Raw genomic sequence first — 18,966 nt, 5'->3', positions numbered from 1 at the left:
ATCCAAGAAACATCAAAGGCACAAAGGGAACGTTCTGTGAAATCCATCAAAAAGTATTGGCTGTTATGTAAGGGTTTCCCATGCTTTGGGTTCTATTACATGTGTTTTACAGCTATGTAGTCTAGTCTCTCCTGTTATAAAGCCACTGATCATATGAGTACAGCTCTCTTTATTTTCTGGGAACTCATGAAACTGTTTTTTGCCCGGTACTAAATGATCACCCCCCTCGCTATATGACATTAATTCTCCTACTAAGGAAATGCAGATTGTTTTTTGGTGTATATATATATATATATATAATATATATATATGGCACTGTCTGTAGAATTAGGTGAACCACATTTTTCAGTTGATTATTGGCGAATTGTGACTCTAGTTCTGGTGCAATTAGTATATTAATATATTTTCATGGAAAACCCTCATGGCCTGTGCATTAGAGCTTGACATTTGGTTCTTTGAACCTAAAACACAGACATTAAGTAAAAAGTTTTTAACCAGAGAGCAGAACCAGAGGTGACATTTGTTGAGTGAAGTGACCAACTGCAAAAATGTCACTTAGGGAAACAAATAGACAAATAACACAACTACATTGTTGTTTAGTTTGTTTTTATCCAGATCAGAGACTTCCAACAACTGGAACAGAACAAATTTCAGGAAGTCACTCATCTCTAGAGGTTCAGTGGTGGTGAGGAGTAACACATGTTAGTAGTCAATGATGTGAGGAGATAGATTGTTTCTTCATCTGTTGGACCTGATTTTCTCTTTAGGGGATTATTCATCAAAGTCCGATTTTAGCTCATCATTTTCTGCTACAAACTCTGCTACAAATTTTGCTTTGCAGGAAAAAATCAGATTTTCATGTTTTTTTCCCCATATTTTTCACCAAAAAACTCTGATTTCTTTGGGGTATTGCACAAAACCCAGCATTGGAATCATTGGGACTTCTCCCATAGACATATGCAACCTCGACAGGTCTGAGATGCTGGATTTTCTAATTCGGAATTTTCCATCATCAGGGTTTAATAAATTCCGATTTTATAAAATAAAATAAAAATCATTAGTTTTTCAGGATTTTTGCATTCAGAGTTTAGTAAATAACCCCTGAGTGTATGGAAAAAGCTGTTACAACATGTAATCTTTCAATGGTTAAAATATTTTCTTGGGAAGCAGAAGGCATAAAATGTCTCCCGGCCAATGAACTCCCTACTCACTCACACACACCGCACCGTAGTAATGTAGAACTGTAAAACACTGTTTATGCTCCTGGCTTAATGTAGCAGTCATTAGAATTGCTTCTTTGAAATGATTAAACTAAAATGAAATATCATTTATATTTAAAGCCTTCTGGGTACCACCGAGCTGAGCAGTTATCAGAACGAATGGAGATGTTGTCGAGTTCGAGTGCAAATGGAAAGCAAGGGAGGCAAGAGGGAGAGGTTGGGGGCGGTCAGGACGCGGGGAAGAACATATATAAAAAATTCAGCAGCGAGAATAGAAATTGATTATGGGCTATATAGACAGGGGCTAAATGTGGGTCTGCAGGCTCACTTCCAAATTTCGAATTCAACGCATCAAGCTCGGCGAGTGTTGAGCCCTTTGGCATCTGACAAGTCTGATTTAAGATCAAGTAGCGTTTGGCATTAAATGCAGACATTAAGGCAGCTGCCTGTGAATGTCCAGTACTAAGATGCCATGAAATAAAAGAAGTTCATGTAGGGCAAGCCTTATTTTTAACCATTCTGTTCCCACTACCCGTATCGTTATACAAACTGCCAGCTGCTTTTTCAGCAAAGGAGTAAGAAACCTTTGTGCCAGGGCAAGGAAATCTCCTCTGTTCCGCTGATGGTGCAAATAATAAAACACGCTATTTGCACCTATATCTGTTCATTGTGCCGCGAGATAATGCTTTGATGTCCTTAAAAAATATTTCTTGCATGTCTCAAGACAATGGTGACATGAGTTTCCTCTATTTTGGAAAATATCATATAATTAGATTGTCAGGGGCAGCTTTCTATTCTGCTCTATCTCCTCCCGACCCTGCTCGTATTTCACTTCCCCAAAAGGGAACGAAAATGAGAACTGGGTGGAAAGGAGATATAACAGCTGTTCCCAGTGCAACGCTCTGCTTTTTAATACTTTTTAATAATCAGTAATCAGTACAAATCCAGACCTACAGATTCTATTAAACTATCTATTTGCATTGAAGCTCTTCAACCAGACATGCTTACAATACAGGTATGGGATCCGTTATCCGGAAACCCATTATCCAGAAAGCTCCGAATTTATGGAAACGCCATCTCCCATAGACTCCATTTTATCCAAATAATTTTAATTTTTAAAAATGATTACCTTTTTCTCTGTAATAACAAAACAGCACCTTGTACTTGATCCCAACTAAGATATAATTAATCCTTATTGGAAGCAAAACCAGCCTATTGTTTATGCCTATGTTTACATTATTTTCTAGTAGATTTAGGGCTAGGCCACACGGGAAGATTTCAGGGAGATTAGTCGCCTGGCGACTAATCGCCGCGTCTAATCTCCCTGAATGGCTTGCTGGTATCTTGCACCCGCTATGGCTAAAGTCGCCTGCTCCTATTCACACGTTTTTCAAAGCCGCTCGAAATTGCGCAGGCGACTTTAGCGCTAGTGGGTGTGAGATACCAGCAAGCCATTCAGGGAGATTAGTCGTCTCAAAGACGCAGCGATTAGTCGCCAGGCGACCAATCTCCCTGAATCTTCCCGTGTGGCCCTAGCCTTAAGGTATGAAGATATAAATTACGGAAAGATCTGTTATCCGGAAAGCCCCAGGTCCCGAGTAGGGTGCCACCTTTTCTGCCAGTCGGAGACCGAGCAGGGGGCGGGTCCGTGACACTTAGGGGAGGGGCCGTGATGTGGCAGGTGCACCGTGACATCAGGGGGCGTGACTATGATGCAGCGATTGGCCGATCGCTGTGTCAATCATGAGGAATCCTGCCAGTTTTCCTGATTTGGAAAACCGGGCATTCCTTCAAATTACAGGGATGTCCGGGTCTAAACTGGACATGTGGCAACCCTAGTCCCAAGCATTCTGGATAACAGGCCCCATACCTGTATTGCTAAAAGTCTTATATCTCATCATTCATACAAGGCAAGAGAAAAGCCGAGGAGCAGGGAAACATATTGAATATTAGTGAGTTAACCCATTCTCTCCTAGTGGGCTTCCAACGCTAGTTATCGACGACGCTAGTTATCGACGACTCTGTCCCGTATACTCCTTATTAAATTCAGCAAGGCTTTCTGTGCTGTCAAGTGCCAGCTCTCAGTGGCAGATATGAATAAATATAACCAAGGTTATTATCCCTGCATAAAGTCCACTTCTGTGCAAACAACTAAAAACACCTTAAATTGTCTTAAGTACTGGAATAATTGTGTATGGTACATTGAGAAAATGAACAGTGATTATAGGCCTGACTAGATTTGCATGCAAAAATTACACTTAATCTAGCAGTAAATGAGGACGTTTTAGGCGTGCAATTATTTCTCAGCGGTGCAATCCAGCCGCAGTTTTTACAATTGCATTCCACCACTTATTTCTATTTATAACAAGAACTATAATAATATTAAGTACTCTTCGGAGGTGCACCCTAAAGTAATTCAATTTTTTTCTACACGGTCATGTTCCTAAACATTAGTGTAATGTGCAATTAAGTCACATTACTGTTCCACAGCTTCACAGCGAAGCTTCATGCTCTTCCGCCGTCTCCTCTTTTTAGTCAGGCTCATCTACATTGATTACAGAAGCCATTTGTGCAGATTAAGAAATCCGGCAAGGACATGGTTTATTAAGTGTGATTTAAAATTGCTTTTTTTGTATGTGTTGTGTTTTTTGTACAACTAGAAAAGCAGAGAACATGGCCCAAAAAAGAATAATTTTCACTCCCTGAAATGCTTTGTCGTGTTGATGGCTGTAGAATTGCTGATTAGAAAAACCCTGTACTATATTGATGGCCCCTAGAAGGGTGAAACTGGTCTCTAGTTGAGATTTGATCAGTGTTGTAACTACTGGGGGAGCAGAGGGGGGATTAGGGGGAAAAGGATAGTTACATTACTGGATGTGATCAGCAATGGCATTGGCTGTACTTAAAATCCCATTTGGTGAGCATTAGACCAAGGGTATTCTTTGAAAATGGAAACTGGGTTACCTTCCCAGAATTCCTTCTGCTCAGCATGCGAACATGAGGACAGAATCTCCTTACCTGAAATAGTTTACTTGTAGAGAAAGCTATCCAAAAGCCAACATTTTATCAAATATGATGATATACAAGTGTGGGACCTGTTATCCAAATTGCTTAGGACCTGTGGTTTTCCGGATATCGGATCTTTCCGCCAACACATATTAAACTTTACAATCGCTAAGTCTTTATTAAGAAATAACTTACCAAAACTCTGCTTGCGCTCCTCTTCAGAAACGGAGACAGGGCGGCGATCCATCCTGCAGCGCTCGATTTCTCCTCCCTATCTCCTATAAAGAAGGCAGGGGGGAGAAATGGAGCGCCGCACACTCGATTGCAGATCACCTTTTCTGAAGAAGAGCGCGAGCGGACTTAGCGACTTTAAAGTTTAATATGTGTTGGTGTCTTTTTTTGCTGTTACTGGTCCTTTAAGTCTACTAGAAAATCATTTAAACAATAAATAAACAGAATAGGCTTGCTTCGTTGCCCATAATGATTAATTATATTTTAGTTTGGATCAAATACAAGGTATTGTTTTATTATTACAGAGAAAAGGGAAATCAATTCTAAACATTTTAATTATTTGGATAAAAGTCTATGGGACATGGCTTTTCTGTAATTCAGAGTTTTCTAGATAACGGGTTTCTGGATAACGGGTCCCATACCTGTACATGATTAGAGAACTTGAGAAAAAATCAAATAGGGCTGAGTGAGAACTGCAGCCCATTTCACTTCTATATCTGCCAATGTCTAACACATATGCCAAAAAGGAGCACTGACAGACTGGATTGCTTGGCCATCTAATTAAAGAAAGTCTGTCTAAAATACCTGTATACCCATAAATGCATGGATGGCAGAACAACAAGGCCAGATCAAACCAAAGTGCATATGTGGCCACCCTCAGATGGCACTGAATCAAAAAGTTTTTGAAACTATTCATTGACTAACATGAAAGAATCTCATAAGTCTCATATCTCAATGTGTGAAAGCAACAGCATCTGAACTTCATATATTCATCTTACACTCCACTATTAAAGAACACAATCATGTAAATACCGTTTTGTTAACATTGATAGGCATTGGGGTCAGTGTATAGTGGGGACATGTTGACTCTGCATTGGCCTGAAGATAGAGACGCTGGACCTGAAGGCCTGCTGGAAGGCCAAACATCATAGAGCGGGGGTCCCAAACCTTTCTTACCCTTGAGCAACATTCAGATGTAGAGTTGTGGAGCAACAGAAGCATGAAAAATGTTCCTGGGTGGTGCAAAATAAGGGCTGTGATGGGCTATTTGGTAGTATCTATGTGGACTGGCAGCCTACAGGAGACTCTGCTTGGCAGTACACCTGGATTTTATGCAACCAAAACTTGCCTACAAACCAGGAATTAAAAAATAGGTAGCTGCTTAGAGGCTAATTGGAGCAACATCCAAGGGGGTGTAAGCAACATGATGCTCTGGAACCACTGGTTGGGGATCACTATCATAGAGGGTCCAGAGGCAGTCCTTATGGTCCTTTCAGCATATGTTTTCAAAACATCCTCCCCATGTTTTGTTATACAATGGAGCACTAAAAAGATTTTTTTCTTGGGGTCCAGTAACTTCTGATTATACAGTGCACTAATGTCTGCTTAGGAAATCTGCTTAGGGAAGAAGTCCGAAAAAATCTAGTTATTCAGGAAAAAAAATCTGAAATAATCGTATGATTCGGATTTTGGCTAGATTTTATCGTGTTTTTACCTGATATGATTGAATCATGCTTTTTTAATAATAAATAAGGTCCAATTGTGGATTCTAGTTTGGTCTGACTTTTTTTATTCAAATACTGGATTTTAATAAGGCCCTTTGTGTTCATGAGAAAGGCACAGGTGGCTGCTTAAAGACGGATTATGAAATGGTTTGTCATGCATTGTTTATATGTTTTACAGCAGATGGTTCGAGAACAATATACAACAGCAACACAAGGAACAAACATCGAGAGGCCGGAGAAACAGTATGTCTACAATATTGGCATTTATGGATGGAGAAAACGTTGCCTCTACCTGTTCGTCCTCCTTCTCCTCATCATCTTAGTTGTGAATTTCGCTCTGACCATTTGGATTCTCAAAGTAATGTGGTTCTCACCAGTAAGTGATTTTTTTTTTTGCATTTACCTAGTTACCATGTAAGACCCTTGTGGCTTAAGAGATTGTTTTATCTTTAGTATTTTTGTATTACCCTTTAAATTTTTTTTTACTGTACCTCATTTACTTGCACTGGGCAAAATTGCTGCAGTGTTGTATCCATAGAAACCAATCAGAGATCAGATTTGCTTTAGCTTTTCTGCAGTAGAGGGAATAGAGCTAATGGCTGGTTGATTTGCCCAGTGCCCAGTAAATGAACCTAACAGTTAATTGTGTCATACATATAATTTGAGGTTGTTCTAATTAGGGAATGCAACATTAAAATAATTCTTACAACAGTGGTTAAAGTGGTTATGTTCTTGGCATACCCAACACTGGAAGCATAATGCATAATAAAGTGCCTATAAAGTTCTAGGCATCATTTCTGTGTAGCTGTGCCAGATGCATCATAACCAGTGATGTAACTATAGACCCTACAGCTAAGGAAGGCCGATAACAATCTGCTCTTTGCCCCACATACATCTTGGGTTCCACTGTTCTTACCCTCAAAATTTATATTAAAGATACACCAAATCCAGGTGGAGGCCCCGAGACAGAAACCTTGATGGGCCATGGACCCTCAGTCTGATGCTGATTCCTAGCACTTTTTTTTGGATTCAGGTCTCTTCATGCTCATGTTTGGCTGGGCAGTTTGACTATTCCAACTTTACTTTTTGGCCATATGGGCATTTAGGTGCGCTCGGAGGTTGTTTGACAGAATCACAGTTTATTTGCCAAACATGTCCCCTGAAGGTGCATTGTGCTGGTGGGTGCATAATTAGGGTTGCCACCTTTTCTAGAAAAAAATACCGGCCTTCCTATATTCTTGACATTTTTTCCTATTAGTAACATTAGCATCAAGCATGATTTTTACCGGCCAGGTGGCAGCCCTATGCATGATACATTTTATATTTTGTAGAAATTTATTGTAGAGCACTGTCAGCCCAAGCAAATGGATGAATTGATTATTTGACCAGGTCGGTGCACAGCCAACAATGTTCTATCAATTCATGCAACTTGTGGGATGCTCAGATGGATACTGAAGGGTTGGCCAGTGTATGACCATGTTTTAGGAGGGCTCTAAGAGGTCAGCTGCTCCATATTCCCATAAAAATGGGCAGCAGTCTGGTTTCCAGTGCTTATTAGTGACAAGGGCCTAGAGGTTTGGGCTGTTTAACCCTAAATAAAGTAATCTGGACAAAAAAGTGCCCTTTCCAGGACAAAGGTAGTACAGGTAGGGGACCTGTTATCCTGACCTGCTCAGGGTTTTCTGTCTGTAATTTGGATCACCATACCTTCAGTCTACTAAAAATCATATAAATATGAAAAAACCCAAATTGATTATTTTGCCTCCAATACGGATTAATTATAGCCTAGCTACGATCAAGTACAAGGCACTATTTTATTATTACAGAGGAAAAGATATTAATTTTTCAAAATGTGAATTGTTTTGTTAAAATGGAGTCTATGGGAGACGGCTTTCCTGTAATTCAAAGATTTCTGGATAATGCGTTTCCAGACTGCGTTTACTTTCAGTATTGTGTTGGAATCACTTCAAGGCACTTTAAAACAAGTAGTTTATGTTTTTAGAGTAAGATTGGGGTTAACACAAAATATTTCTCATGTATTATTAGCATTTTTAGCTTTATGATCATTTAAGGAACTCTAAAACTAAAAAAAAAAAAAGTAATTTGATGCCTCTATACACATTTAATTCAATTCTTCAAGTGCTGTAGGGCCACTAAGTGCGAATGTTAATTCGGTGTATTACTACTTCATTTACTTCTCGGAAATGAAATTTCTCGTATTTGCCGTGCAAGTTCCTTTATTGTTTTGTTAATCCTTTTATCTCTGCTTCTCTTCTCCCACGGCTACGCAATTAATCTCGTTGCGCGAGGTTCTTCTCTCTGTTTATGAAGGCCTTCCAGCAAGTTATACAGAAGTAATGTTGTAATTAATCATTTTCCAATTGATGTTAATTATTTCAGATATCAGCCCGTTAATGTGCCGTGATGCAATTCACATGCATTGGAGTTTCTGCTTGGGTGTGTCTTATAATTGTTAATTTTGTTTGTTTAATGGGCAAAGAACCTCTAAAAGACAGAAAATGATTCTGTGTCAGTAAAGGAAAAAATACTTGGTTTAAAAAAAGGAACCTTTTGGGGACCAGTGTCAGACTGGGACCCACCGAACACACCTGCCACTGTTACCATCACCCAGCTCCACTATCTAGACAGACAAGCAGGACTGTCTCAAGGTTAGTTGAAGGTAAGGACAAAAATGCACTGCGGTCATTGCAACCTTTTTAGGCCCTTTGCCACATCCTTTAGCCATAATAAAAAGTAATTTAACAGTAAAATGACTGCAGAGAATGAATAATGAGCACATTAATCTTAGACATACCAGTAAGATCACTGGAGAAATGGACAACGAGCATTTTAACCACAGACATGTCAGTTATATTACTGCAGATATTGATTGTGAACACATTAATAGCAATGGATTATGAGCACATTAACCCTAGACGTGCCAGTAAGTGCACCGCAGAAAATGGATAACTAGCATATTAGCCCCAGACATACCAGTAACATTTCTGCAGAAATGGACAATGACTATATGTACAGTAGACATGTAAGAACACTGCAGAAATGGATCATATGCTCATTACCCCCAAACATGCTTGTGAGATCACTGCAGAAAATGGCCAATAAACAAATCAACTCCAAACATGCCAGTATGATCACTGCAGATAGATTAAAAGCATTACTTCACCCTGTTCTTAATTAGGTAGTAACTTTTTTTCTCCACTTACTGCACCACAAGCCTAATCATACAAATAATTTATGCTTTCAAAGTTGGCTACAGGGGGTCACCATCTTGTATCTTTGTTAAACATCTTTGCAAGACTAAGATTGTGCACATGCTCAGTGTGGTCTGGGCTGCTTAGGGATCGTCATAAACAAAGCTGCTTGAGTTCTGCATGGCTGGGAAGTAAGGTGGGGGCTCCCCCTGCTGTTCATAAGTATGATTGTTTCCCTGCTCAGCAGTTAGGGACCGTCTGACAATTCCTATCCACAGCAGTAAATGAAGGGAGAATTTCACTGCATACAGTCAGGTTTCATTTTTCAATTAAAGTATATTGGAGATAGGTTTCTTTCCTTAAAGAAAGTAAAAATGGGATTTTATTTTTTTGCCTTTACATGTCCTTTAAAGATAGCCATCTTTAGCCTTTTTTTGTCTCATTTCAGAGAAGAGAAGTCAGTCTGACAGTGTGCAGTCAGTGAGGTTCTGGGGTCTACAAGGGAGATGCATAGTCAGCCCAGGTGGAAGGAAGGGAGGGAGGATGAAAGAGAAGTAGGTTGTCAACTGGGTCTAGCATAAAAATTAAAGATGGCCCTGTGTTTCACACTGCCATCTTTAACTTTATTCATCTCAGTTTGAATAAATTAAATTTAATATGGCAGTGCACAGTTGGTGGGGCCTTGTGGGACCTAGAAGGGAGGTGCATGGTTGGCCATGCTCAGCAGGGTGGGCCAGAAGGAAGAGACAGTGGCTCTGATCCTGGGAGTATGTTCCTTCCATAAAACCAGATAAGCTTCTGTTATTTGCCAGAAAGGCATTAGAAATAGTCAAGCGAGTTAAAGGAAATAGAATCCCTTATCCAAAACTACTGTAGGGGACATGAGGAATCCTTCCCCTGTTTGTCTGCCTGTGACATCATCCAGCCCAGTTGCATGCTGGATTGTTATACTACTTTATGCAATATTTCTCTTTCTTTTAAGGTAAAAGTTAACACCTTGTATTCTGAGGACAGAATTCTTAGTGATTATGGGCAAAACCCTTTAGTACCGTCAAACAGAATACCTGCCGACGTAACCCACCAGGCTGTTAGGGATTTTAGAAGACAGTCTGCGCACGTACAGAGCTCGAAATGGATGGTGAAATAACAGTATCGTTCCATCAAATTCATTACCAGCCTTGCTTCTACTAATTGCTTATAAACAATCTTTGCTCAACCTCATTATCTCAGCACAACAATGTATGATTGTTTATTGTTTACTAATAAATTAGTAATTACAAAGTCTGGCTGAATGCTCCGATGAGTAAAGTCAGAATTATGCGCTGTGTGTTCTTGGGGTTATTTTACCTTTATGATCCAGTGAGAAAAGTCTAATTGCACTACAATAAAATGCACAGCAGAGCCGTCAGTTCTAAAATGATAACTTGTTTACATGTGTAGCGCTATAGTAAATTGAGTGCACCGTTCTCTATTTATGAGCTCCACTCCCAATATTGTGCTCCGGATGAGACCTTAAATCCTAGGGAGTAAGCCCTCGCAAACAATGTGAATGCAGGGTGTAGTGTGCTGTAACTTGATTCAGGGTGCAATAATTGGGCGCCAGTGGTTCTTATAACTGAACCAATGAACATATTTATTGTACAAGAACAATCCTCAATGCAGTGCACATACAGAACAAACAGGATCATGCAGCACAGTGGATACGCATATACTCACAGCACCTTTGGTCAGTAGCTATCCCCCACAGGGGTGGGGACAAAGTAAACAGCTGCTTGGGGTACACCCAGCTTTCAGCCTGTTCCCTAAGTGAAACCTGAGGGTAAACTCACATCCCTAGGTCTGTACACTTAGTCCCTACTTCTGGGCAATTGGTACTGGGATCATAATCCCACTCACAATCCTCAGAGGAGTTTCAAGCTGCTCAGATAAATAGCCTGTCTGTCACTCCTAGAGTGACCTCTTAAGGTGAGTAGCCTATCCTTACTAGACCGGGCCTGTCTAGGTTCCACTGGATACCCTGCATACCTGCTCAGGCCAGAGCCAGCACAAGATGGACCCTGAGCACATGGCTGCCCAGGACTTTCTACTTTAGCATAGTGCCATCTATTGGGCACTGTGTGAACACCAAGGGGCATATCTTGGAGCAGGAATATGAACAGATCCCCCCTCCTAATTGTGTCTATAACACTGGGGGACTGCCTGCTAAATAATACTGGGAGACTAATTTGCCAGTCCCCTACACCTGTAAACAACATATGTACTGACTTCACTTGTTTTATGGCAGATACTATTGATAAACATCAATGCAATGTTGGCTGGCCCACCAGTTTGCCATGACAAATTACAGTAGGCCCCAGCCCTATTGTGGGTTTGTGGTATGGGCAAGAGGTGATCAGTGGTGGTTGGACTGTGGAAGTCACATCCTCTGGTTGGCCCAAGGGTCTGCAGTCTGACACTGGATCAGTGTGTGCAACCTAAAAGCTGTCAAGTTGAAATGGGTTCAAAGGAATCAGATGCCTAAATAATACCATTGTTAGCATTGGTGCCTCACAGAGCTCTATTTAAGACACTGTTGGTATCCTGGGGTTGCTGCCCATGTGCAGGTACCAGAAACCTTGTTTTTCTGCAGACAGATAAAAATGAAATCTTCCCAAACTCATTATTATAAACAAATGACTTGTATTTCTTGAGTTCAGAAACAAACTGCCGAACATTTGAAATGCATAAAGAAAACGGCATCTTGGAAGCCAGAAGTCTATATAATAACATTTATCCAACTGACAGTCTAATAAATAAAACAATTTGAGTACATTGCAGAAATTCAGAAAGCCATTAGTCTTGCTCAAGCTCGCAGAGGCTGAGTCAATTGAATTGTCAGAATTTGAGCGCTGTGCTTTAATATTCAGGTTTATACCTTAGAGAAGAGAAAGTTCATAAATGAGCTCCCTTCAGTCGTTCCAAGAGCAAGGTTTGCCAGTTTGCCAAGCGCTCTGTTATGAACTGGCCTGCCAATGTTTCTCTGCGCCACTCAAATGTTCTATATAAGGAGCTGGTTACGTCTTACATAGTTCAATATCCAGTTTGCAGTGGGTACTAGTAATACCTGCCCGGGTTTCAGAATTATACCTTTTCCAAAGTCTAGTGGAACATGGGATTTTCGCTGATCTCTAATCATCTTCCTGCCTCTGATGTTATAGTTCCACTATTCCCACCCCAAACGCATACCTCCCAACTGTCCCGTTTTCAGCGGGACAGTACCGCTTTTGACAGCTCTACCTGCAGTCCCTCGTTTGTACTGAAGAATCCCGACTTTCTCTGCACTGAACAGCCAGAAAAAAATACAAAGTTTCTAACTGAATTGGCTTTTGGAGGAGAGCCCAGAACAGCCACCAAGTGCAGCTAAGATACTTTTGTAACAATTTTGAGATAAGCAAATAAGTAATTGTAACCATTTAGATAAGGAGGTCCCTTGGGAAAAGTTAGACTCACAGCTTAAAGGGCAATTCAACTTCATAAACAAACTGTAATAACTGAATAAAAAACACAGAAATATGTTCAAACTTTCATAATCTGGCAAATTTTGTAAAATGAACATGGTAATTAGGCGGTGTGGCCACATAAATGAGTGTGTTCAACAAATTTTCGCCAAGCTACGCGCGAATGTTGGGAGGTATGCAAACATCATCATATGCCCTGCCACCCAAATGTCATATGTCTGTGACAAAGCATGATAACCCTAGGGTTATACAGGGTTAACCTTGTGCCATTACACTATTGGATGGAAGAGTATATATATGTATATGATTCCTGTTCTAATTTGTTGGTGTTTAATATGCTGATAGCAAAAAAAATGTTTTTCAGAGAATCACCATGTATATGAGGAGGCCCAGTACTCTGCCCTGAACCTTCAGCTTAAAGGGATCCTGTCATCGGAAAACATGTTTTTTTCAAAACGCATCAGTTAATAGTGCTACTCCAGCAAAATTCTGCACTGAAATCCATTTCTCTAAAGATCAAACAGATTTTATTATATTCAATTTTGAAATCTGACATGGGGCTAGACATTTTGTCAATTTCCCGGCTGCCCCTGGTCATGTGACTTGCCTTTCCTGCACTTTAGGAGAGAAATGCTTTCTGGCAGGCTGCTGTTTTTCCTTCTCAATGTAACTGAATGTGTCTCAGTGAGACATGGGTTTTTACTATTGAGTGTTGTTCTTAGATCTACCAGGCAGCTGTTATCTTGTGTTAGGGAGCTGTTATCTGGTTACCTTCCCATTGTTCTTTTGTTTGGCTCCTGGGGGGGGGGAGGGGGGTGATATCACTCCAACTTGCAGTACAGCAGTAAAGAGTGATTCAAGTTTATCAGAGGACAAGTCACATGACTTGGGGTTACTTACATCATATTCTGTGTGCCGAAAATGTTCAAAAAAACACTGGCGACTTTTCCTTTTTTTAGGCGGGATTGCCTGCAAAAGTTCTAACAAACTTTTTTTGGGTAACCGGTTTTCTCCAGACATTTTATAAGATATGGACCATTCATTTTACAGTGGGCTCATGTGTAGGGCATTATATTAACTGACTTGTCTTTATTAAGGTTCCCATGTGCGATAAAAAGTGGTAACTTCAAGCATTTGCAGCAACATTTATAATAAAGACGTCCATACAACTTTAAATTACCCGCCCTATGCAAATTTACCTAAGCGAAAGATTACTAGCGAATTTTCAATAGGCACAAACGAATGCTAGCGCATCTTCGCTAAGAAGTGCTCGCACTGCCAAAGTAACGCTAGCAAAAAGCCACTAGAGTTCAGCGCCCAGAACGAAACTCCACATATTAGAGAATTGGCGTACCAATTTGCGCCTGGCGAACAGGTGCGAACTGTGTGAAGCTGACACTGGCGAAAATTCGCCTTTAGTGAATCTAATACTAACACTAAGATTCATTATTGCACCAGCGTCCGATTCGCTGCACTTCGCCAGGCGTATTTTCGTCTGCGCTATGCAAATTCACTAAAATCCGAAGTTGCGCTCAGGGGAAGTGTAAGGTTGCGAAGATGCGCTAGCGTTAATTCGCCAAGCAAAGCAAAGTTACGCTAGCGATGCTTAATTTGCATACGGCGCCAAATTCAAGTTACAATGGAGGAATATGTAGCATCACTACACAAGCCTGGGAAACCTTCAAAACAGCAAATAAAATTGTTATTTTGCCCTACACATGTGCCTACTGTATAGTTAAGTTGCCATGAGTTAGGAAATGTAGGGGGAAGGAGGGGAGCCCCAAAAAAAATTTCGATCTTTCTCAGCCTACCACCCATAAAAAAAGAAAAAACGCCAGCGTTTAACTTTTTTTGAAGCAATCCCTATTGCACTTCGCCTGGTCTGAGGTGGCGAAGGAAGTCTGGCGAAAAGGGTAGCGTTCACAATAATTTGCGCGTCAGTGAATTTGCGTAGTTACGTCCGTTGCTCAAATTCGCCAGGCGTAAGAGTGCGAAGTAACACTAGCGAATTTACGCCAGCATCCATTAGTGAATCGGCGAATTAACGAAAATGCGCTACGCTAGCGCATTCACGCTGGCATTAGGCGCTTTGTCGTTTAGTGAATTTGCCCCTGTGAGTCTTAAATCTCTTGTAGTGATCGTCAAAGTAATATCTTCTATTCATATACTGTAGTTTAGTGTTCTGTAGGTGAAATTCCATTGCATTCCTACTTATAGTGATTTAGTAAGATCCCCATAGAGAACAAAGTATCCCTAACTGTGATCATTAAAGCAGAAACCTCTCTGAGGATTTCTGAGGTGTGGGCTGTCTGCACTGTCGGTTTCCTCCTATTCGGCCACAATACCAGCAAATTACTGATTTGGATAGCTGTGAGTTTGCCGTTGTGTCCTTTAAACGATTTTGTACTGGAGTAGCGTAATGACCATTTAGATTGTGATTTATTGTATCCTGCACTGTATGTGATAGGAAAGGGAGATCGGAGAAACGTCAATGCGGAATATGACCATCACATTTTCTGCATATTATTCCGAGCATAAAAATAAGTATATTGAATGGGAACAGGCACAAAGTCCTTCAAAAACACATGAAGATAAAAGTAATCCTTAGTTGAAAGGGACATGTCGCTGACACTAACAGACTAAGCAGAAGTTCTAAACATCAAGGTATTGCTGCAGAGATTGACCACCTTTTAAGCTTGCGGAACGAGAGCTATTGATGGGTTGAAACAGAGGATCTTTTGATCCTTTCAAAAGTCTTTGGCTGGCCACAATTTGCTTATGGAACCTTAGATACAGGCACCTCCAAATAATAAAAAAAAGAGACATTAAGGAATAAAAGTTTAGTAATGAGCTACCAAACTGAACAAAGCGAGCATCTCAGATTTCTGAGGAAGGAAACATTTATATTTGTTACGGCAAATTCTTTCTTCAAAGTTTTTGAAGGAGGATGTGTATTGTTTATCTGGCTGTGCTTATGAAAAGGCTTGATGTTTGGAAAATACAATTGTCATGGGATAGATGAGCATTATTGATTCTCTTTCAACATGTGGTGAGTATGATACTCTGAATTGTTTGAAGCTTTTTACTGCCTTAGTGAAGAGTTGGGTGCCAAAGAATAAGATGTGAAATATATGCCTACATTGAACAGCTCTTGCCCCACTAAAAATACACTTGGCATTTTACTGAAGAATTGGATGCCCGTTGCTCCACAGCTAGTTCATGCTCACATTACCCTATAAGGCTCGTTTATAAATGAAATGGCAATTGCAACCTGCTCCATTCATTAAAAGTACTTGCGTCCAAAGCCGCTCCATGCATTCCAACCCTTCTGCCTCCGTCTCACCTCCAGTTCCAAATTGTACAGAAGTGTGTCTATTGATGCGGGGAAAGCCTGGTGCTACCAAAATGGCGAAGGTGGTGTAAGTGCCATTTTGCTTGTGACATTCTGATGCCACGTGACAGAAGTGAGTCAATAAAAAAGTTTAAATACAAATGCATCCAATAACAGTGCATATTTTAAAACATCAGTCATAATTGCTTCAAGTGCTTTGCCACCTCAAGCCTGCGATTACCTGAAATTATGGGTAAAAACATGGCTACTTGCATTAGTTAATAAACCCCGTAAAACTGTAATTTATCGAGAGTGACAAACACATTAGAAATTGGACCACTGTGTTCTGAATCTTCTATATATAAAGATAGGCAGAAAGTCAGCCTCAAAGCATGGCATCACTGCTGCTTTGTGACTTTTTGTGTCAGCCTATGACTAAGTGTCCCTGGTACACACGAAACGCATCAGGCCTGGGGTCTTAATTATTAATTATGGAGAATAAAATGTAAGCATTTCAGTGGTTAATAATTAAATGTAATCATGTTTACTAAAATAAATATTGTCATCCTTCAACTGCATTAATATTATGCCATTCACTATATATATATATATATATATATATATATATATATATATATATATATATATATATATATATATATATTACAACTTCTCCTTATAACTTATTTTCCAATGTCCAATATACAGTATGTCTGTTCTGCCTTCTAGATTGATTTGTATATTTTGTGCTGGACCATAGACTAGTTTGAGATGAATTAATATTTTGAAAAGGTGCCATCTGACGTGTAACTTTATTTAAGAATTGTTGATCCTTTAGAGTATTTTCCTTAAGAACAATTTATGTTTTAATGTTTCAGTAGAATTAGCCAAATGGATCATATCACTTTTTTTAAAAAGAAATGTTGTTGCTGAAATTCCAATTAAATGTTTAAATTTTTTTTTTTAAAAAAAAAGGTATTTATTCCTATAAAAATGTCTTTGTATAGTAGTTTTGGGGGATCTGGGGATATGTAATGGTCAATCTATATATTTCATGTACAAGGATCTTAGCTGGCAGAAAAATGGCCAAAATGACATTTGCCGCATTCCATCGTCTTCAGAAGTAACCATCTGTTACTGATAGTAGACAGTTCTTTACCTAAAAAAAGACATGTTTTCAGATAAGTGCTGACGTCCTGATGAAGGGAGGGTTAATCCCCCCCGAAACGTTGATGCACAGGTGGTCACAATAAAAAATAGGGGAAGTTCCCCACCTGCAACATATTTGGTGTCTGTGCGATTCTCTTTCCATTTTCCACTGAATGTTATGAGGTGTGCTGACCGTCTTGAGAAATCTGCAGCACCTAAGCAGGAACATCAAAGGAAAGGTGAGAGGTGCGGCTTTTTGCACATACAGATGTTTTCAGATAAAACACCTTTACTCACCATTTCAGCTGGTTCCCTTTGACATCAACTGAAGACAGCAGTGGTTTCTTAGTCTTCTAAGCTAAATCACTTGAGAAAATGCCCCAGGAAAATGCCTCTTTTGCATCACAATCCGTCCCTTTTGTTCCCGCCCCTACTACTGGCCGGTATTTTTTTTTTTAAAGGTGGCAACCCTACCTATGAGCCATAAACTCATCTTTCTCAAAACTCATGTCATTTTGTCCCTAAAATGCTCTTCTAAAGATAAAGTTTCTGGGCTAGATTTTATCCGTCTTTAATTCAGGGTTTTCAGACCACAAGTTCCAACCCAAAACTTATTTTTCACATTCACAGCAAGACTGCTGTGAGCCAACAAGTAAACTCCTTATGCTGAAAAATAAAAAAAGGTTTTCTAACTAAACCTTCACATTCAAGTGGCAAGCTTCATTGGGCAATCCCTTGTGGGGCCCATAGTGCTGGACCATAGAGTAGTTTGAGATGAATTAATATTTTGAAAAGGTGCCATCTGACGTGTAACTTTATTTAAGAATTGTTGATCCTTTAGAGTATTTTCCTTAAGAACAATTTATGTTTTAATGTTTCCACAGAGCGGAATGGGACACTTACGTGTTACAAGTGAAGGGCTGCGCCTTGAAGGGGAATCGGAGTTTCTTTACCCCCTGTATGCCAAAGAAATTCACTCCAGAGTGGTAAGTATTTCAATATTAAATCCAAATCTTCTTATTCAGCACACAGCATGGTCTTGAATGGAATATCTGGAGCACCATACACTGGACCCAAACATCTTTCCTCCTGTAGGAATTATCCATTCTGATCATGCTTTTAAAAGTTTGCCGGCTTCTTACGCTTGTTAGATAACAGTTTTATCTTTTCTAATTGGGGAATAAAAGGTTTCAAAGTCATTTCTGCGAATAGATTAAATGTCAGTATTAAAGACCTGCCGTTTTAATAGACCACTAGCTGCTAAGTAAATCCAATCTAATTTTTATTTGGTATACTTCTCTGTGACATTTAATCCATTGTAGTAAATAATATACTGATGTTTATTTTTTGGGGGGGGCAAGGGGAGTAAGAAGGTGTTGAGTGAACGCAGGTTGACTTGACAATGAGTATTTCTTCATTATTTTTGCAGTTAACAGCAAAGAAAAAACGTTAGGATTAGTATGAAAGAAACAATTTTCACTAATAGAAGTTGAGTAAAAAGTTTATAGACCCCTCTGTAAAAAGGCATGCACTGTAAGAGGGGCTAGGGCCAATGCAAAAGCATACATAGTAAGAAATGTTATTGAATGCAATGGAATCCAGGGTCAACACAAGCACAATAATATGGGATAGAAGATTCTACAGATTCTAGGGCCAATATTAGTGAATAAAGTATCCCCTCTTGTAAAATATAAGGATATTATAAGTTACCGAGGAGTTTCATGACCATATAAACCCACAAGACCAAAGGCAGAGTGTTTTTATACGGGTCATGGAACTCCGAGGTAACTTCTAATATCCTCATATTTTGCAACA

The 18,966-nt window shown here is 39.8% G+C and overlaps 1 protein-coding gene across 4 annotated transcripts in view; it reads left to right on the top strand.

Moving 5' to 3' along the window:
- The window catches only part of sgcg.L (sarcoglycan gamma L homeolog), a 119,783-nt gene that overhangs the window by 73,796 nt on the left and 27,021 nt on the right, over positions 1–18,966 (top strand). For 2 of the 4 annotated variants that reach the window (XM_041582667.1, XM_041582668.1), the window contains exons 2-3: positions 6,144–6,338; positions 18,036–18,137. In XM_041582667.1, coding sequence (XP_041438601.1) covers positions 6,144–6,338; positions 18,036–18,137 — 297 coding nt within the window. Of the gene's footprint in view, positions 1–6,140; positions 6,339–18,035; positions 18,138–18,966 lie in introns of all 4 variants that reach the window. The other 2 variants (XM_041582666.1, XM_018247732.2) reach the window with 1 other exon arrangement.

The sequence above is a fragment of the Xenopus laevis genome, chromosome 2L (assembly GCF_017654675.1).
Source record: "Xenopus laevis strain J_2021 chromosome 2L, Xenopus_laevis_v10.1, whole genome shotgun sequence".
Lineage (NCBI taxonomy): Eukaryota > Metazoa > Chordata > Amphibia > Anura > Pipidae > Xenopus > Xenopus laevis.
This window is presented reverse-complemented; position numbering and strand designations above follow the sequence as displayed.